The sequence below is a fragment of the Physella acuta genome, unplaced genomic scaffold (assembly GCF_028476545.2).
Source record: "Physella acuta isolate Inbredline_101_S28 unplaced genomic scaffold, ASM2847654v3 ptg000314l, whole genome shotgun sequence".
Taxonomy (NCBI): Eukaryota; Metazoa; Mollusca; class Gastropoda; family Physidae; genus Physella; species Physella acuta.
The window spans coordinates 578,276-601,039 of record NW_026731833.1 but is presented as its reverse complement, the minus strand read 5'-3'; the positions used below and the strand labels follow the sequence as shown (position 1 = coordinate 601,039).

At 33.7% G+C, this 22,764-nt stretch overlaps 1 protein-coding gene across 1 annotated transcript; it reads left to right on the top strand.

Moving 5' to 3' along the window:
- The first annotated feature begins 526 nt into the window (after window positions 1-526).
- Window positions 527-20,507, top strand: LOC131940263 (uncharacterized). The gene is made up of 25 exons (XM_059298900.1): window positions 527-625; window positions 1,368-1,548; window positions 2,750-2,923; window positions 3,152-3,400; window positions 4,031-4,237; window positions 6,992-7,180; window positions 8,002-8,252; window positions 8,406-8,634; window positions 8,895-9,056; window positions 9,722-9,883; window positions 10,017-10,254; window positions 11,681-11,826; window positions 12,153-12,305; window positions 12,656-12,895; window positions 13,168-13,341; window positions 13,510-13,671; window positions 13,894-14,067; window positions 14,662-14,871; window positions 15,679-15,876; window positions 16,212-16,289; window positions 16,441-16,626; window positions 16,817-16,927; window positions 18,366-18,515; window positions 19,833-19,923; window positions 20,034-20,507. The coding sequence occupies exons 2-25, from the start codon at window positions 1,422-1,424 to the stop codon at window positions 20,110-20,112; spliced, it is 4,140 nt and encodes a 1,379-aa protein (XP_059154883.1). The 5' UTR covers window positions 527-625; window positions 1,368-1,421; the 3' UTR covers window positions 20,113-20,507.
- The last annotated feature ends 2,257 nt before the right edge of the window (window positions 20,508-22,764 follow it).

Below are 22,764 nucleotides of genomic sequence, written 5' to 3'. Positions count from 1 at the left end.
CTGTCTGTCTGTCTGTCTGTCTGTCTGTAAGTCTGTAAGTCTGTAAGTCTGTAAGTCCGTAAGTCTGTAAGTAGAATGGGTGCATTGCAATCATGCAGTAAACTGATGCGACAAATACCCGAATACCCGAGTGGTTATTGGAAACAATTAGCAGTGTGTTAACGCTGGCATCTATAACTATACAGAATGTGAGAAATTTTACGTTACAATAAGCAAACAACAAAGTAATTATAGAGAATTAGTATTAAAAATTATCATACACAGTAAACTACATTTTTTCAATAAGGAAAAATGTGTTATATTTAAATTAAATCCTTTACAAATAACACATGTATATGTCGCTTTGAAACCTACCTTTAATGTAATAATGTATCTACTTTAGATGCAACACCTCCTACTGTTGACTGCGGACCAGACATTGAAGTTTTCGCGGGACCCCAACTGGCTAAGGTTAATGTGACCTGGGACCCGCCAAAAGTACAGGACAACTCTGGTTTACCAGTTACTGTAACAAGCGATGTACAATCAGGATCCTTGTTTGATGTGGGCACCACACCTGTCGTGTTTACTGCTATAGACAGCTCTAACTTAATCACTCGCTGTTCTAAATTGGTTCACGTTAAAGGTGAGATAAATATAATAATAAAGTAGTGTTTATTTGGTCTTTTTGATAGATCACCAAGTGGTAAAAAGCATTGTGGTCAAACTTGGCATAATAACGGGTAGCTTGATAATTAAAATAGATGCGATTTTTTAAGAATTATGTATATTTATTAATTACTAGCTTCGATGCGATCAAAGAAGAAACGAAATAAGTTGACAATTGCCACGATAACATAATATTCGATTTGCATAATTTCATTTTGTTGAGACGTGGCTGTCATTTTAATATCTAAATATTAAAAAGGATGGTTTTATTTTTATTCATATATTCTAGTGTTTGTGGAAACGCTGCATGTTTTGTTTTCTGTGTAGTATTCCGGCCTATCAGTTTTTTTTTTACACTTGATCTGGCCACATATGGAAAATGCATGAAAGCATGGCTTAACTATGCATGCTGTCTTTAAAACTAAAAGTTAATTTAAACATTTCACTTCAGTGTAAAAGAGATTGCAAAAACGAAATTCAAGACCCACACCTTTGATGTAGTCAGTAACAGTTTTGCTATTTAATTTGTCATGAAACCATAGTGAACCACATCTATGTGGACCCAGATCAAGATAGCCACTTCGAATGACAAATCAAGAATATAGACTACTTGTATACCATACAGTTTTCCTATTTCAAAAGCAAAATATATTTAGATTTCAAAGTTAATGATATATACATATTTGTTTTCGTAAGATAGCAATTAATACGCTTTCTAGTCAGACGTTGTGATGATTACATTGAGGGGAACAACTCATTCGTAAACTGTTCTCATGGTAGGTAACGCTTATGGATCTGTCTGTACTACAACATGTCAACAAGCGTATGAGCTGGTGGACGTATCAACACAGACTTGTCTAGAGAACCAGACATGGAGTGGTGCCAAACCAGTTTGTCAACGTAAGGTTACATTTAGATTACATATGAAACAATGTGTAAGTTACATGTTATTGTGCCCCAGTATAAATATATACATTTACAATATATTTAAATATATTATGTAATCTATATAAGAGTTAATTTATTAGGGCTAGTACCTAACTCCAAATCTTTTTTATTAATATTAGCAATCACTTTTAAACTGCAGTGTAATTTTGACATTGTTGTTTAAATAATTATGTAAAAACTCAGCCAATGCATTTTAAAAGTATGTTTACAAATTAATTTAGCATTTATTCCAAATTAATTAAAAACTTAAAGTAAATTGTAATGCAAGTGTAGCAATATTAATTATAAACATACTTAATACTAACTCTGCTTCTTTAATGTACTTAAAATTAATGTTTAAAACAGAACTACAATAGTGCGAATAAACGAAATTCACCATCATATTATCACGTGACTTTGAAATACACAACCACAGAACGAAGAAATAAAATTTAAAACAAAAAATAAACAATATTCATGTTTATACTCTATACATATACACAATACAAAATGTAAACCCACAGAGAGTCTAAAATATAAAAAAAAAGTAAAAAAAACAGCAAATAAATGCGACTACAGCGGACAACAGGCGTATTCACATACAATGGAAAATAGTCTTGAAACACGCGGTCTGTCCATTAAATATTCACAATGGCCGAAATTAGAACTAATACAATTTCCACACACACACAAATGACAGCATATCATAAAATCAAAGCCATTGACTAACTTAGACTAACATTAAATGTGTAAGCATTTTTACAAATACACTACGCCTCAATCAAAACTAATGCCCTTTATTTATCGTGGAAGAAACTCTGGCTACCATTACGGTAGTGACTACCATTAAAAAGAAAGATAGACTATCGTGTGCATCCAAACCAAGTTCGCCCTACTTTCACAATGCACTAAACATCATTTCATAAAAATGTATCTTCTAATAATGAAACAACAATGCACATACTAGTATCTCAATAAAATTAATAAACTAATAAAATATAATAAAACCTAATAAAACAACTAATAACATATTCATCACTTACTATTATAGTACCACTTCCACAAACAAATCCATCATTCACCGCAAACTACAGCTATTTGAAAGTAAAACAGTATATAGAATACCTCAGCCACGCGCATATAAAGTTAAGACGTCTATCTAATCTCCACCCAGCTCGATCATGTGTGGACCCACCACCTGTAGCAAAAGGCAACTTCACGTGTCCAAATGGTCAGAGATACCAAGATGTTTGTTCACTGAACTGTGACCAAGGTTACACTGCCCAGCCACCCCTGACTATCACGTGTAACATTAACGTTGAGTGGTCGCAAACTGGATCGTGTTTAGGTGAGCAATTTTTTTTTAAATCAAAGAACTGTTGTATGCAAATAGATTATGGTTTTTTTTTGTTGTTGCGAAAATGCAATATCACATTGCTTGTTGCATGCAGATAAATTGCAGATTATGTAAATTTATTCACAAACCATAGAGGAGCAAAAGAAAATTTAATATATATTTCAGACAAAAATATTTGTAAAGGCTTTTACTTAATTAAACATATTTCTTTATATGTAGACACTCAAGCACCAATATTTCCTGATGGTTGCCCAGCAAGCTTTGAGGTTGAAGCCGCCAGTCTAGGAGAACCTACATATGTGAACTACACTCTACCAAAATCTACAGACAATTCTAATGAACCTGTTGTTTTACTTGGCAACCCAATCTCCGGCTCAGCTTTTGACATTGGCACAAGTACAGTGACTGTAACTGCCACAGATAGGCAGGGGAACTCAGTTAATTGCACATTTGATGTCATCGTTAAAAGTACGGAGCTGATTATACTTAAAAAAATAGTTTGAATACATGTAACATTTTAAATAATATAAAATGTAGTAATTAAAAAATAACGACAATAAAGTATTGATTTTATTGAAAATTTATTGACAGTGGTAAACAACTAATCATGATAAAAGTTTGACTTTTATCAATTGGCTGCAGCTCTCTCTAATGTACTCTGTTTTAGTCAACTCTGTTCACTTTAGCACAGCAGATATTGTTTCTCATTCCACTGTCCTTTCCCAAGATTGTTTACATCGGCATCATTATCTTTCCTCTTTGAGTTATTGTCTAACGTTTGTCTCGCGATGCTGACCTCTTCTCGGGGCGTGCTCGATCCAGACACGTTGGTGTCAATGATAATTCTGGTTTTGGTTTGCCATAGGTTTCATTGAAAATTATGTTGGACTATCTTATCTTAATGATTTGAGACGTAGACCTTTATTTTTAACAGTGCATTTTGTTGACATTTCAATGTGTAATAGTTAGAAATTTAATACATTAACATTAGACCTCTAACAGCTTTGGCAATGGCAAAAAAAAATATTGTGTCACCTTTTAAAAATGCTTACAGAAAGCTTTTGGTCTTTTATAAAATGTAAACTATTGTTCTATTAGCCACCTCCTGTGAAGCACCCAACATAGACACATCCGGCAAAGTCCTCATCAACTACAACTGTCCCAACCAATACGTGTATGGGGCCAGCTGTCTCCTCAACTGTACAGATGGTAACCCAATCACAGGTCCCAGCTCCATCAAATGTGACAAGCTGTCTACAGGACTTCAGTGGGTGTGGCCAGGGAATATCAAGCCATATTGTAACGGTAAATGACTATATATATATATATATATATATATATATATATATATATATATATATATATATATATATATATATATATATATATATGTAACACATCACATATGGTTACCAGCCAGGGGAGGGAAAATATGAAGTTTTAATTCATTGAGTTGCGGCCCCTGTGGGGCTGTGGCCCTGTTGACTTAGTTGTTTTGTTCATGCTCTGGTGAGCGATGTTACCTGTGTTCCATGTCATGTGACATGGGACTGTGGGTAGTTTCGTGCCTAGCCGTGTCAGTCACACGCAAGCCTGCTGTCTGTGAACACAGTGACCAAGATGTAGACCTAATGAAGGGCTACAGTTTTTATCTTGGCTAGTTTGTTTTCTTGGCTACGACTGGGGACTCAGTTGTCCCGTCCAGCCTTTTAACAGCTTTCAGGACGTCCTCCACCTTTGGACTGGCTTCCCCTGCGAAACCAAATGTGCCGCGAAGTTTGAGCGCCAGAAGAGGTGAAACCCCCTTGCAGAAAGTGTGATACACCTTCTTCTGGGCATCGGCCTCAGTAAAGATACGCTGCTGGTTTAGCCTCGTCATCTCTGACCACAGTCGGCAGAGAAATTCCGACGCTGACTCCCTTGGATGTGGAGTGAGTCGGCTGAACTGCAGATACCTGTCTTCGGCACATCGGGTGTCGCCAAAAGTGCTTTGTAGTAGGCATAGCACTTCCTCTGGACTCGCAGCTTGCTTCACCCGCTCATAGGCAATCCCTCTCAGGCTGCCTAAGACGCGTGGCAACGGGTTCTGAACGCTGGTGTTCCGCAGCAAACATTACACTTGGGTTTCCCATTCCGGGAAACTCACCTCCCCTCCTCCAGTGGGTGGAAAGCCGGTGAAAACGCTCAGCTTGCTGTGTGCTGGAGCACACACCTCCACCGTCACGGGCCGCTGCGCACTTGTCTTCATCGCCGCCATCTTAGCCGTCAGTTCGGCCAACTCCTGCGATAACTTCTCCAACATCGGATCAATGTTTTCCATCCTACCTCCCAAGGTCAAGCCCCACGTTGGGCGCCAAATGTAACCCTCACTCACTGGGGATGCTTTTAGCCACTGAGGTGTTGTGGTTAAGACGGGCTGACCCTGAGATTAAGAACACACTGACACCGACAGTTGTTGTCAAGTACTCCTTTATTCACAGCATCGAGCCATGACGGCGATGCAACACGGTAGTACGACGAGAGAAAATACTGAAGCAACAAGAAACCAAGAAAACAAACTAGCCAAGATAAAAACTCTAGCCCTTCATTAGGTCTACATCTTGGTCACCGTGTTCATAGACAGCAGGCTTGCGTGTGACTGACACGGCTAGGCACGAAACTACCCACAGTCCCATGTCACATGACACGGAAGACAGGTAACATCGCTCACCAGAGCATGAAAAAAACAACTAAGTCAACAGGGCCACAGCCCCACAGGGGCCGCAACTCGATGAATTAAAACTTCATATTTTTCCTTCCCCTGGCTGGTAACCATATGTTTTACACACACACACACACACACATATATATATATATATATATATATATATATATATATATATATATATATATATATATATATATATATATATAAATTGTAAAGCAAAACGTAAGCGGGGGAGGTTCAACTTCATTCACCACAGTCCGGTCACTTTAGGTCAATTATTCTACACAGCGTATACCTAAGTGTGACATTAATTTCGCGCTACACAATTTAGGCCTGTCCCGTTTTAGGTGGTGAGGGTGGGGGGGACCACCTCAGAGTGAACATAGCGTCAGTTTTTAGATGACTGTTCTAAACATACATATACAATTATACATATACGAGCCGACCCTCTGCGTATCATACACCGCTATTTAGTTTTTTTTTTTTTTTCTACTTTTCAGTAATTTATAATTTGTGAATTCGACAGTACCAATGCTGCCATTGAAAATATTTGCTTAAAAACACTAACCCCCCCCCCCCACGTGAAAGCAGCCTCCTCTTAGTTACCTCCTCTAAGTTTAAAATCGTTTCAAACTCAATTATCTGCCCCTAATAGCCGTCACCAAACCCGTCTCTATGATTGTAAAATGTAAACAGAGTGAACACCGCTCACCAGAACATGTGGGGGTGGGGTGGGGGTGGTAGTGATAGTGATAGAGATGAAGAGAGGGGACTGCAAAGGCGCGCTTGCAGCTTGTTTTCTAACTGATCCCAGAAGAGAATTATATATATAGATACTGATTCAGAAATATGTTTAAATAAGTAACAGTGGTATTATGACAGTAACACAATTTTACAGACGGGATCAGTGTTTCTTCCAGACTTTTTTCTCCGGTTGGGAAAGCACTTGAAATTTTTTTTTTTTTGGGGGGGGGGGGCGGTAGACTTTCTTCGGGGGAGGGGGAGGGGGGCGGACACTGTTAAAAGTATATATTTTCTCTATAAATTATATAAATTTCATTTCGTTCGGGGGGGGGGGGGGGGGGGGGGGTCGGTAGAATTTTTTCGGTCTAAGCCCCCCGAAGAGATGCCTGGAAGAAACTCAGTACGGAATGTAACCCACCCCCCAATACACCTTGTCTACGCCTTTGATTTAAACTACTATTAGATAAACTGCTAAAGGGCTATTTGTGTATTCAACTCCTAACGACTTGCAATTAGTCAATAACATATTAAATTTTTATTTTAGAAAAGTCATATATGTTGATTATTATTCTAAGACAATACACAAGGCCTCAATATTTATAACTCAGCTCAATCCTGCAAAAAGCTGACCAGCCCTACCAATGGCGCCTTGGCATGCGATGTGATAGGTGGTGTTGGAAGCGAGATTTGTTTCCTGCTGTGTAACATCAACTTCACCTACCCAGCATCAGCACCTGATCAGTACACCTGCACTAAAGGCACATGGAAGCCAAGTGATTTTATTCCAGGATGTACAGGTGAGAAATTTTGAAATGTGCATACTATTATAACCTTTTAGTAACAGTAGCTTACATTTAATGTTTGCACTATCATTTTTACGTTTTTGTAAACGGATTCTAGAGGAAAAATTATAATTGTGCAAAGAAACTCGAAATTAATGTTTTAATTATTCTATTTTTACTTCTTCTTCGTATTAAGTATCACTTGTCAAAATTCTTCAAAGCTAACAATACATTAAATTTCTACACAAGGTGAACTAGCATTTTTTATTTTTACATTTTTTTAAATAGATCATATCGTCACTATAGGGCTGGTAAGTAGGTCACCAACCAGTTCTATGGCTCATGCAGGTTTTATTGAGCCGTAGAACTGGTTGGTGACCTATTTACCAGCCCAAAGCGCCAATTATTGTTTGTAAGTCATGTAACAACTATAATCATTCGGGAGCTGAATGCATTAATTTAAAATGTAGATACGAAGTTAATTTTTAACTTTTAAATACAACTTGTGGTACTTGGTCAACAAACGCTATTGACAACCTACAATTCAATGAATGACTATTTGGTCGTTTGTTTTTTTGCTTCTTTCTAGGAAGAGTGGTAACAAATTGGCGTATTCAAATAAGATTCAGAGACATAAAAAGCTTCAATCCTGATTAGTATTATGTATTTGTAACTCAAAAGCTCTATAATTGTTATTGTAAAAAGCATGCCAGCCACTATACTATATTTATGTATTGTAGTTTTTAATGTATAGTACATTCACATAGTATGCTTAATATATGATGGAGTATCATTATATCATCTACCAAAATATAAACTCTGCTTCTCTATTTCAGTTCGTCGTCAGCCAGGCACAGCATTAACAAAGCCAGACTTTTATTACTTTACTCAAGAGTGCAGCTCCGACAGTAGCGAAATTAAACACAATTTTCTACTTTTGTTGGAAAATGTGGTTTCAGATGCTTGCGGTGCTGATGGCTGCACTATAGACACAATAGAAGTTACGTGTGGACCTGTAGTACAGAGAAGAAGGAGAAGAGCGGCTAAAACAAGGATGGCTCGAGAGACTGAACAATTTCAGTATAAGGTCTATACTATCTTTTAGTTCGATTATGTCTTCTTTCTTTAAAAATTAGATATTAGCTACAGCAATGGCTTTATATCATAGTGATTATAAAAATTTAAAAGTGTGTATTGTATCTTAAAATCATTTCATCCTGAATATTTTGAATCACTTAAGATTCAAGCTGTAATAAGTCTTGGAGAATACAAAGATCAAAACAGCCCATCAGAGACACAAACCTATTACAAGACACTTGTAGAAAACATCAACAGTAAAATTGTAGACGCTTCCGACGCTGGAAAATTAAACATTCCTGAAATCGGAAGATTTGATACCTTCATATATGGAGACAGTGTGTTTAGTTGTGAATCAGGAACAGTCATTGTGTATAGCACTATGTCTTGTGGTAGGATTAAGGAAATAACTTTGTACTCAGTATAGCTGTTAGTTTTAAATTTTATAATGAGATTGTTTTTAATTACTTTGGATTTATTTTAGTATATTCTTTGTTAATTTATAAAATATTCCCTAAAATTAATCCAGAATAACATATATATATAATGTTTAGTATGTCCTTTTAAATACAAGATAGATGAAGGAATGTATGTGGTGAATCAGCTTTACTTTCCCAGACAAGTTTATTAGTTTTTGTACTTGATCAAACAGCTGGCTGTGGACCTGGCTTTACCTACAACAACTCAACAAAAAAATGTGATCCATGTCCTCAAGGAACCTACCAGGGCCAGGACATATCTTATACTTGTACCTCATGTCCTGAAGGTACAACAACAAGAAAGAGTATGTCCACATCTGTCATGGATTGTCAAAGTATGTGCATTTATATTGTTTTACAGAATCTGCATTTTATACTAACTACTGCCAGATGATGCTTCAAATGTCTAAAATGTTCAGTCAGATAATTTTAAAGGTTAAAAAAAAATGGAAATGATGTATATTAAAGCGCATTTTTTTTTCCTTTGGTTAGGTATGGTATAGGAATTAAAGTTTTTGAGAATTTTTTCTAGCCATTAAAATTCCAGAAATTGATGGAAAATTAATTAAACTAAAATATTCAAATTTATCGTTTAACGTTTTTTTTTGTCGTTTATTTATACATATATATATATATATATATATATATATATATATATATATATATATATATATATATATATTTGGGATGATTAGCTTTAATGCCTCAACAAAAAGCAACAAAAAGATTTAAGACATACATAAGAAGATATTTGATAACATACCATTCCATCTAAACATATTTATTAATGTTTCATAGGCCTATATCCGCCATTCCCTATTTTATGTTGGGAGGGGGGAATGGAGGGGGGCGAGTGGAGAAGGAATGGGATTAAGCATTTACAAAACTGTGTGTTATTATGTTCTACTACATTTAAGTTTTAATAATTTCTTTGAAGTAAAGTTTAAAATGTTAACATTTTATGTCTTGCAATTCCTACGCCATGTTTTTTGTGTTACAGACCTCTGCTTACCTGGCCACTTCTCATCCACTGGTATCCAGCCATGTAACTCTTGTCCTAAAGGAACTTTTGCCTCTCAGTATGGCATGAAACAGTGTACACTTTGTCCATATGGGATGTCTACACTGTCTACTGGAGCAGCAGCAATTACAGAATGCCTAAGTAAAATTTATGTTTAATAAATGTTTAAATATTTAAACTGTCTACGACATGCTACAAATTAATTCGACATTGTTTAGCACAATTCGTTTTTATGTTCACATTTAAATCTCTCATATTTTTGTTACATTTTCAGCCCATGATATCCGAATGAATGAAAATACCTCGAAGCCTGCCATCCAAATATACGATGATTTACCAAACAAATTCACATTTATGTTATGGATCGCTGATGTTTCGAACATGGACACCTCTTATTTGATAATATCTCTAACAAATTCTTCAAACCAAACTTCAGCATCCTTAATTATTGACACCATAAGTATACAGATACAGCGTCAAACTAGTAGTTCTACAAGTCACAGAAAAATCAAGTATTTAAAGTTTTATAAAATGACTACATACAGCACACTAAACTTTAAAGTTTAATGATACTATAAAAATATGGTCATTGGCTAGCAGAGCTATGTAGATACCTCGGGGCAACTCCATATATCCCCATTCATATGTCTAAATAACACGACACAAAACGCAATTGAGGTTAAAACATTGACATATTTTAGGCTTGATTCGTGTGAAAATTGAATTTCGGTGGTTAGAAGTTAGGGGACAGGTTGTGGGGGGTGGGAGGGGGCGGGTCTACCCCTTTAGGTGTAGCGTGTAACTGTGCATTTTACAAGGTGTCTCAAGTATAACCCTATAATGTATAAGCTCCTCATATTTTGGTAAAATAGTAATTGGAACAATAATTTTACAGACTATAAATTAAAATAAAACACAACTTTAACACAATTTATAAAAATCATTATTGGCATAATTATCCTAAATTATATTACACAATGTATCAAAAGCAATAAATAATTATTGTTCTTATTATGTTCATACAATTTTTAAAAAGTATGAAAAAGAATAAATTGTAAATAGTGCCCATACAAATTAAAAAAAAACAACATTATAGGAATGATTACTCTACAAATGAACAAACATTTCATCATTATGAAAATGGGCATAATTATCTTAAATATGACCCAAAGAGATTATAATAATTAAAATAGGCATAGTTCTCCAATGGATGTCCTTAAACTGTATTGCAATGAGCATGTGCATTAACTCTTTAAAGATGCCCCTACATTATATACCATAATGTAGGTATCTTAGCTTTATGATTACCTTTCATATGTATTATAATGAATATAAGAATAATTACCTTAAAGATTCTCCTAAAATATATAAATCGAAAAATGCGGTCTACTTATTTTATAATGACTTGGACTTTAATGGTCTACTTAATAGATGCCCTAAAATATATAATAATGAATCATAACAAGCTGCTCAACAAGATACATTCCAAGTATTTTTAAAAAAAAAATATCTCTGTGAGATAATCTCGTGATTATTTCTAAACCTCAAACATCAATAAAGATGACTATACAGTGTATACTCTAAATCTAAGAGATGCCCTATACTGTAAGTTAAAGACTGCATTTACTAAGGATTTGACAATTACACTCCCCTTCATCGATGCTAAATGCAATTTGATTAGGTTGAGTTTGGCAATTTAAGATTTTCGGCTCGGATCTAATTGAAATATTAGATAACAAAAATTACCACAATGTTTTATAAACTAAAATAAAAGCATCACATTTAAATGCATAACCCCTCCCCTACAACTTGATGCCTGTCTGTCCCGCTTCTCTGCAAGCCACTGGGTATATGACTATAGTTTACTGTTATATTACTGATAGTTAATTATAAACCTTAGGGTAGTAATAATAGTTTTGTCTATGTTGTCACTCACAGGAAGTGGAATCATGTGGCTGTTGTGTATTCATCAAGAAATGCAACTCTCTTCGTCAATGGTCAAATGATGGAAAGTGTAAATGTCACCTCAGTGTCAGATCTGAGCAAGAAGGATATTTACTTTCAGAGCTCTTCAAATGTTAAATGTAGGAATAAATCTCCTTTCTAAAATATTATAACAGTTGTATAATATCAGTATAACATTATACAGAAATCTAGTTAAAATATACATGATTTGCTCAAAAGATTAAAAATGTACCTATAAACTTATTGAAACTTTTTGAAAATTAATATTTTAAGTAAGAGTAATTTTTGTTTGGTTAAGGATCATCTTCGGAAAATTAAAACTGTTATGTTGCAGAAATTTTATAAAACACACATTAGTAGAAATGTTAAAAATGCTACAAAAATTGTAGCATTTATTGTTTGCATTGTTTTAAAAGTATACCTTATCTTTTGTTTTCTTGAACAGCAATACTTGTGAGTGGCATCCAAATGACAACAACAGCCTACACAGAATCCCAGATTAAAGAGTTCAGCACTTCATGTAACAAACAAGTAGACAATCATGTGCTTGCATTTAAACCATGGGAGTCTCTCATCATGACTAATAGTACTTGTAATGGTATGTATCTGATTTTTTAATTTTTTTTTAAAATGAATATTGTTCTTTTATTTTTTAACAAATCAGTTAAAGAAAATAGAAATAAAAGTACAGAGAACAATGAATTATATTTATCATACAGCCCAAATGAAATCTGTTTACATTTCGCCACTAGTATTCCAATGTGTTTAAAAGTAACATATATTATAAACTATTTTGCCTAATTTGTAGTATGTTATTAAATATAAACTTTTTTTTTTTTAAATTTGAATGCTATACCAAAAGTTTTGCTTAACATTACTAATACATTTATTTTATTGTAAGTGATACGTTTTTCTTTGCTTATAATGCTGCAAACATTTCTCCATCAGACAAAGACCTGTGTACTGGTGAACCCTGTGGAGCATATGGCACCTGTATTGCTGGGACTGATGTACTCACATGTGTATGTGATGACCCATGGACAGGTGACCAGTGTGAAAATGCCCCAGATTTCTGTGTTGGACATCACTGTGAGAATGGAGCCACTTGTGTGAATCAGCCACAAAACAAAGGCTACACATGTTCATGTCCAATCGGATTTACAGGACTACTTTGTAACGCACCTAATGGTAATTTTTAAAAATGCTTTTTAAGATTGTTTAAAATATAGTATTATAAATCACGGCTTAAAAATTTATGTTTTCTATTAAAACTTTAATAGCAACTAGAGATTTGTTGTTAAATTATTGGATAACATAACAATATCATTATTATACTTTTGAAATGTTCGTTTTAAAATGGTTTTATGAATGTCTTACTAAAATCTGTACAAACCAAAGTTATCACAAAATAATTTATTTCCATTTTTATTATTGGGGTTTTTGTTGCTATCTTTTACAAGACCCTGTGAATGGAGGCTGGGAAAACTGGAGCCAATGGTCAAGCTGTTCAGTGACCTGTGGGTCTGGTGTTAAATCAAGATCAAGAGAATGTGACAGCCCTAAACCAGAAAATGGGGGTGAACTCTGTCAAGGTTCAAAGACTGAGACTCAAGTTTGTGACACTGGCTGTCAAGGTAAATTTACTTATATCATTTGTCCGCACACAAAACTACCACTAATTGCAAAATTATTCATAAAAATATATTGACTTACCTGTATTTCTAAGTTATTCTTCAGAAACTACCAATAACACTTTTCTTTTCATTTATTTCATAAGCAAAACATTTATATGTCTTGACCAGACTGTAGTTGGGGTGACTGGACACAGTGGACATGTGATGTAACATGTGGCTCTGGTACAGCAACACGTTCTCGTACAATTGCCCAAGTTGCTGTTAATGGTGGTCTGCCATGTCAGGGTCCTAAAACTAGCAGTAAACTTTGTACCTTGTCAGTTTGTCCAGGTAACGCATTTTAAAACAGAAGTAGTTAATATATTTTAGACTAGGTAAGTGGAAGCACCATATTCTAATGTTTTAAAATAAACAAAACCTACATCCGCTAAGGTACTGTATAATGTTAAAACTATTTTACCCAATTTGATAACTAATAAAGTATGTAAGAAAATAAATATAAATTGTTATATAAATCAGGTCTAACAATATTTACTTTTGTATGCACGCTAGTTGTTGGAGGTTTTGGAGCATGGGGTGTGTGGAGCCCCTGCAGCCGTAGCTGTGGAGGTGGTGTGTCAACCAGACAAAGGTCATGTGACAACCCAGCTCCAAGTCTGGGAGGAAAACCTTGTGACTCTACTCATGCAATTCAAACACACCCATGCAACAATGAGAAATGCCCAGGTTTGTAGTATAGTAATTTACCCAATGTACTTGTTGCCACTGATATTTATGTTATTTCGCTTTAGATAAATAGTCGAAACCAAACAGCCGCTGTCCTGTGTAACAAAAATGTTTAGAGTATTAAAAATAGTCTTTATAATTTTTTGTATTTTCTAAAAAATACCATATGCTTATTATAAATAGATGGTCATAAAAATGGCGACATACACAAAGGTTTTTAATTACTTTGTAGATAATCAATTTTCATATGACAGATAAGAAAATGTAGGGGAAATGTGTATAATCAGTTCTCAAGGAAGAATAATAACTTTAAAAATCTCAAGCTAGAAACTCTTTTTTTTTTTTTGGAAGCAAGCTTTATATTAATAGGATCCAAAAACACCAATTCTTATTAGGTTTTATTTATTTTTTATTATTTATTTACAGTTGTTTTAGGGCTATATGCCGTGTATGGGTTTGCTGTGATGGATTTACCGTTTATGAATTATGGAGTTGCCGTATATGAATTTGTCATTCATTTGCACTTGGTATGCAGTAAATCAGGATCTGACAGCAAGAATGATCGTTCGTTGTTTTAATCTAATTGTTTTTTAGTTTGCAAGAACCCAGAGCTACGTGAGGGCCAGAAAGAATGGAACTGTTCTACAGACAGCTCTGGCCTGCAGACATGTAACATTGTCTGTCTACCTGGTCTTGTTCTGATGCCATCAACTGACAACATTTTCCAATGTGGACCCACCAGTAACTACACCTGGTCACAACAAACACGGGATAATCCAATTGGTCTTACACCAGCTTGTTCAGGTACACATTTCAATAAAATATTTATTTTTTATAAGTGTTCAACTATATCAAAATAGCATTTCTGGATAAGGGGTTTTGGGGTAAATTTGATAACTTAAACTTTTTAAACAGTTATATACAATAAAAAAAAGCATTTTTAGAATTTACTCTAAATGTTTATTTACAGGGTTATTTACAGTGGCGAATTAAAGGGGATGAGGTGCGAAGGGATGGGTTAGCAGTGGCCAAGGGGCCCTTACATTTTTTTCTAATAAACCACCTAACACTGTAATGAATGCTCCCTACGCGTGGTACCTGTTGACATCCAAATACTGGTGGATTTCATGTTAAGTGGATGACCAGAGGATAGAAGTGTGGTTTTCGATGCGCACATATTGGTTATATAAATATAAGCCCAGGTATTGGCTGATCTATTGTAACAAGGTTGTTGCTAATTGAAAATTTCGAATCAGTTGATAGCTTGATAAAGGAGCTTGTTTGTAAATATATTTGGCAACCTTCTGGGGTTCCTGCCCAAGTTTAATCCACCCCTGGGGTTCTGAGCTGTTACAACAATTCTTAAGTTGTTTAAAATACGATTTAATGATATGTCATACATTTATAGTTCTTTAGAGTATTTTATATTCTTAACTTTATCCAACATTAATCTGTAAACGAAAAAAAAAGTTAAGACATAATTATTAAAAAGGATCAAGCAGTTTTACAATTGAACAGCATTTAATATGTAGGCCTATCTAAACGAGAACAGCTACTAACGGCAGAATCTATTTCCTACTTAAACGTGTTCAATACCTCTCACTTTTGCAGACAGGAAGATCCCTGAATCAGTGTCCCCTGTCATTACAACCACCTATGACATAGATTGCAACAAGCCACCATCATCTGTTGATCTAGAAAGTTCTGTAAATAATCAACTATCACAACAGGACTGTGTTAAACAAGGCACTTGTACATTCACAGTGGCGTCACAGTCAAACTGCAAGACTAGTAGGAAGAGATCCATTGGTACAATATGGACATGCTTGAAAAATTTCCTAGAATTTTATACCTGAACTTAGTTATAGGAAAAAGAAAAATTATAATATCAACAGTCTAAAACATTCAGGCTTTTTTCACAAGCTATATTAATGTGTCATAGAGATAAAAATTGCTTATTACAATCATCGGGACAATGTAATATTGAAAGATTGTAACTGTCACAATTATTACCAGGTATTTCATCAAATTCTAAATCGCGATTATGATTTTGTTATATACCCCTTTAAATAATTTGATTCTTGTGCCATTTTCTAGAAGAAAAAGTCAGTATTAATTATAGAAATATATACTTATATTTCTAGGTGTTATTGTAATGCAAGTCTCCTTAACTCCTGTTGGTTATAATGATACTGAGAAAACATACTTTGGAAATATGTCTGGTAAAGAACTATTACATTTTATTTAAATAATCATTTTTATGCTGTATAAATTGATAACGACTTTTAGATTTAGTGCAAATATTGATTTTTGACAATTTATTTCACAAATGGGTATTCAATAACTCAACTGTCAACTACCATTTTTTTAAAGAACAAGAAGCGAATGCACAAATTACTAAGCTGGAGGAAATTGAACAAACTCTGCAAAACATCATGAAAACCAATGCAACAATTTTTACTGCAACGATTGATGGTGTGAAATACGTTGGCAAGGCACAAACTGTGGAGACAACAATAGTTTGCCAGTCAGGATCAGGGTTTGTGCGTGGATTTTGTGGTAGGTTTTTTTTTTAAATTAATCGTTATATAACAAGTGTTGCTGTTCTGATTTTAATGGAATGTACGGAAGTATTTGTGGTTGTTTTTTTTTTTTCTGCTTGACCACGTTACAGTCATATGACTATTAAGTGGAGAGTTGTATTTTGTTATATAGAGACAGTGAAGTTTTATTCTTATATACTCATCAGTGGACTGTCCAGCAGGATCCTATTCCCCAGGAAATGCTTCATGTCTGTATTGTGATAAGGGATTTTACCAGGACCAGCCTAAGTCATCAAACTGTGTAGCTTGCCCCTCTGGTAATATTGACATAATAATTGTAACATCTGTATAAAAACATTTTATTAAAATAATCCGACGCAAAACAGTTGGCTGTCATCTACTAAACTTTCGAGATTTTGGTAGAAAGTGGGAAACTCTTACCCTTAAAGGAAAAAAAATGAATTTAAAAAATGTTTAAATTTTATTTTTATTTTTAAGTAGAAGCAAACATTTTTTTTAGTAAACTCGACAATAACTTCATGGCTTCGATGCTCAATTACTAAAAATAGAAGCACAATAAATGAAAACAAAAATTTACAGAACCGTACATAGGGGCCTACATAAATTCGACCTCTGTTCGTTCACTCAACACTGTTCAAATTACTTATCTTTGGCTGAAATGTATATTTTCCAATATATAGACAGAAAAGGCATTGTATAGCCAGGAGACGTTTTAAAAAGTCTAGAGGAACATCTGGTTTATCTGGTTTGAAGTGTGAAATAGATGTATCCCTGTCTGTTGCTAGCTAATGCTGGTTGTTTTTAGTTTTATAACACTGAAAGAGTTGATCAGTGGTTGCTATCAATTATTCAAGTATTATAATAGTTATGTGGCAAGTGGGTTTTGTTTTCCGGGCAAACTATCAACTTTATAAGATCATTTCACCATCATGACCAGAAACAACATCTCTTTAGGACTGAAGCGCTTTTTGAGATCCTCAGTCATTGTGGTTTTCCATATTCTGAAAACAAAGATGCAAAAACATTTTGATGATATAGAAAAATGAGTATATAAAATTAATTCAATTTTACAAATTTGTTGTTTTTTTATAAAGAGGTAAAAAAAAAAGATAATCCGAAATGGGAGGTTGTAAAAACAAACCCAGTAAAATTAAGCTCTAAACTAATCTAAAATACTTGAGTATGCTTTGGACGACAAACAGATTTGTCATTTACGTTTGGAATTGGCAAAGGTTACCAAATAAAACGTAATTATTAATACTGTAGGGTTATAATTTTAGCAACCCTAATATTTTTAAAAAGGAAACGCTTATCCTCTAAAGCAAAGCACACAAAACAGTCTAACAAGGCACTGTCTTGCCGTTTATTTATTTTTTTCGCTTAAAAAGAATTTGAGTAGGCTCAAAGAATTAATCATTTAGAATGATTTCAACGTCTGTTAGCGATTTTCAGTAGTTCAGGTATTGCGAAATAACAATATTACTGACAGCAACCTGGTGCGGATTGCCCACGTCTATGCTACTTCTTGTACCAACAAAGAGTAACTCCTTCTTTTCAAATTAATATTTTCTTTTAAAATAAGTCTATGAAAGTACTTTTTAAATGCAGAATTCTCAACATGATTTCACTTGTATTCACTTTATATGCTTGTGAATTATCCTCACTCATTACAATTAATTAAGTTAGTAAGGTGTTGTTTAACATCTTTTAACAAATTAAAATCCTAAATACCAGGTACTACAACCTCAGGAAGAGGCTCGTACTCACCAAACCACTGTACAACAAACCCAATCAGCTATGCAGACATTTATCCTTTTATGATAGAACCTACAGTTGGTGATACAACTACCAAGGGACAAAACTCAGATAATTATGTGCATGATGGTAAAATAAGTTTTTGTTTTTATAGCTAGGAATATGATAAGTAAAATCATTTTATAAAAACGTAATAACGTACTGTTTTATCTTATTATTCTATAGTCCAAAGTATTAGAAATCAGTTATACAAATGTTAAAAAATAAAGTTTACAAAACTGTCATTTTATGAATTAAATGAAAACAAGATGATATATAAAATATTTAAAATTAACCCATTAAGAAGAAAAGTACTTTAAACTGCTTTAGCAATGCTACAACTTTATACCTACATATATATTAATATATACACACACACACACACACACACACACACATATATATATATATATATATATATATATATATATATATATATATATATATATATATATATATATATGTATATATATATATATATATATATATATATATATATATATATATATATATATATATATATATATATATATATATATATATATATATATATATATATATATATATATAAATTCAACATAAGACTGGGGGTGAACCGCGCCAGGCGACACTATTTAGAGGGGGGGGATGTGAACCCAAGGCAAAAATTGAAAATTTACAGAAGAAAAATGTTATTTGCCAGTTAAATTAATAATTAATTCAAGTTCAATATTGTATTTTAACTACAAATTGACAATCCCAACAAAGTGGAGGTGATGGGCTGACATCATGACGTAAAGTTGCTAACTATAGTGAAAACAATGCTACTTCAAGCTATATTAATAACTGACTATAGATATATTTCGTTATTATTAATTTAAAGCTATCACCCTAGGTTGGGGTTGGGGGTGTCACCAACTTTTTCATTTAAAGAGGTAAACATATATAAAACCTGACACGTCATCCAACGTCGGGGTTGGCTTGACACCACATCTAATAATGTATTATGAATATGATGCTCTTTCCAAGTTGATTTAATAGGTGGATTAATTTAATGTTTGCTTAAATTGACGCCATTATGCAAATGGGAATAGGGGGTTACACGACTTGCAACTACATAATATATATATATATATATATATATATATATATATATATATATATATATATATATATATATATATATATATATACTTTTTCTTTTTGCGGGTGATTATGTGACGGCCGACCTATTTGTTTAACGTAGTTACATGATACTTACTTTATAATATATATATATACATCTCATAAAATTAAGACCTTCTTCGCTTTTTTGTTATATTTTGTTTTCATGGAGTTTATAAAGATATAAATAATACATGAATTAGGGTACAACTAGTAGCAAATATAAAATGTATAAACTCTATGTAATAATTAACATGATTGCAGATGCAGATGTTCCCGTAATTGTAGGAGCTGTCACAGGCAGCATAATCTTCATTCTTATTTTGGCGATAATAAGTTTCATCATTACCAAAAAGTTAGTTTGTAGAGCATCCTACTTTTTTGTTCTTTATGGTGATAGAAAGCAAATTTAAAATGAATCAAAATAATTTAAAATTCTAATTGTTTATTTTTGTAATCATTTAGGTTTGGGAAGTCTCTCTCTAAAACTGCACCGGAAGATTATACACATCTTAACATGAGCACAACTCGCAAAGTGAAGTGATTTCAAATAATAAAGATCTTTCATAAACAATATTATCATATTTAAATTAAAATGTTTATGGGGTTACTTTTTTTTAAATAGTTAAATTATCAATATGGATTAGTTTTGCCTAAGTAGTACTATACAAAAATAACTTTCTTGATTAAACATGTATTTTGGTAGAGTTACAAAACGAAAATAGATTTGAAATAGGTGTAGGCTACTTAGAAATATAAGTATTTGTTTATATCAAACTAGATTTTACCTCGTTAGTCATCTGAAGGCGTAGATATATTTTAACCATATAAACAATATTTGCTATTAATAGTAAGTCAACTTCTAATAAAATCAGAACAAAATCCTTCATCTTGAGATAAACAACATAATAATATTCTATATAAACAGGATGTTTTTATTATATTACATATTTTAACTTTAATAGTATAATCTATACATAATAATTTAATCAAAAATATTGTTCGTATCAAAAAGAAGATTTTTTTCTTTGAACATTGTTTGTTCTAATTTAAGTGTTTTTGAGTATATTGGTCTTCACATAGACTTGCATTTATTTAAATAAACGTTCATAGTACCATTATGTTTGTAACTTTTTAAAAATTTAAACATACGTTTACTGACGTAAGTTGGTTCTAAAGTGATTATGAACATTAAATTTCACTCCGCACATTGACACACTGGCATTGATAGGTTGCATATTACCCAGTGGTGAGCAGATTGAAACCTGGACAAATTGATGTCCAGGCTTTGTGGAAATTCATTTGGATTTCTGTGTGGTAAATGAAAAAAAAATATATAGAAATATATACTTTTACCAGTATCCACCCCCTATGGGACGGAGTGGTCTAACGGTAGAGAGCTGGACTGCTAACCCGGAAGTCTCGAGTTCAATTCCGGGTTCAAGTCAGTAGGGAAAGTAAAGGCGTGCTGACCACCCTATCTCTTCATATGCCGAGGTCACAGAAACAAGTGAACTCTACTTCACTTGTTCCATAGACCGTCCACCCCCCCCCCCCCCCAACTTGTTATCAACTGTGACTGGGCTATAAGAGACCTGCGTGTTTACAAAGCTCTATGCTTAGAAAAGGATGTCGCGAGCTTTGCTACTCTGGCCACTTAGTCTTATGTTAATTAACTTGGCTAACTCAAAATTAAAAAATGTTTACTCTAAAGTCAAAACAGAAAGTGTTAATGATACATTCAATATACACACATAAATAAAACGTTTTAATCAATCGATTTATTCTAGTTATTTAACTATAAACTAAATTAAAATTCAACAATTCAAAGTGGTATTAGAATTGAAAAAATACTGAAACTGCCATATGTAATGTGAAGAGGGCTGCGAATATTAATGTGGGGCTGTGTAAACACTTGAGTAATTTAGAGTGTGTCTACTTGATATGTCTACACAACAGCCATCTACACAAGGGTGTTACACAACAAACAACTAATAAAGCTGTATTTAAAATAGACACATGTACTTCATTTAGTCTAAAATAATAAGTGGTGAACTCAATATACCATTTACATTTTAGTTATATATGTTTGGGAAACAATAAATTATATCATTGTTTATTTAAAGTTTTTTTTTCATTATTTATTACGACGTACATTTTAATTTTTTTTTTAATTCAACAATCAAATCACAATTTTTACAATTACCGAACAATATGTTTACAGTTTTCACCTACTTATATGCGTCTCTTTATACTTGAATTGTGGTAATTTGTACCCCAAGTAAAAAAAAAATTATGAAAGTTACAAGTTCACATGGTTATTATTTTAAAGTAATCTCTAGCTATGGACTTAATTTTTTTTTCAAAAGAATTTTGCCGGCGACAGCGTGTGTTTGATTTTAGGGGGAATAGAGAACTCGGATAAAAAAAAGTAGAAATATAAATAACTGTTTTCTTATTTATAAATACATTTGACGACAATTTTTGAGCCCTCTATTTGGTCCCCACCTCTCCCCCATACCACAGTACACTTTGGAGGATCGGTTGAACAGTCACATGTACTTTTTGGCTATCAAAGGAGAGCATCGAGTCACAGAAGTCATTAAAATTTGATGTTTTGCCTATATTTTACACTACAGTTTGCGTAGTAGATTATAATGTTAGCGGAAGAGCGTGGTATAGTAGTACAATGACTGTAAAATAAAGATAATCCTATCGCAGCTAAAGTACTTTTTTAAAAACCAAATATCATGGCAAAAATTGCACGAAAATTAAATTAAAATAAAAAAAAATTAATTATGGTCGGCTGTGTGCCCCGTAAACGGCATGCCCCCCCCCCCAACCCCCACACTGCGGGGTCTCAGAGGCGTAGCGAACCTTCCCGGCGCCAGGGGACAAACTTTTTGATTTGCAATCCACCTTCTCAAACTTTCAATTTGCACCCCCCCCTCAAGATTTTGTTTTGCACACCCCCCTTCAAACTTTGGATTTACACCCCCCTCTCAAGATTTTGATTTGCACCCCCCCCCCCCCTTCAAACTTTCGATTTTCACCCCCTCAACCTTTCAATTTATTTTTCCAACCCATTTTGGCGCCCCCCCCCCGCCCCCTCGCTACGCTACTGCGGGGTCTGGAGGTACTGTCGTTCCGCCCCAGATCAAGATAATAGGTTAAGATATACTGAGTTGATTTGTAT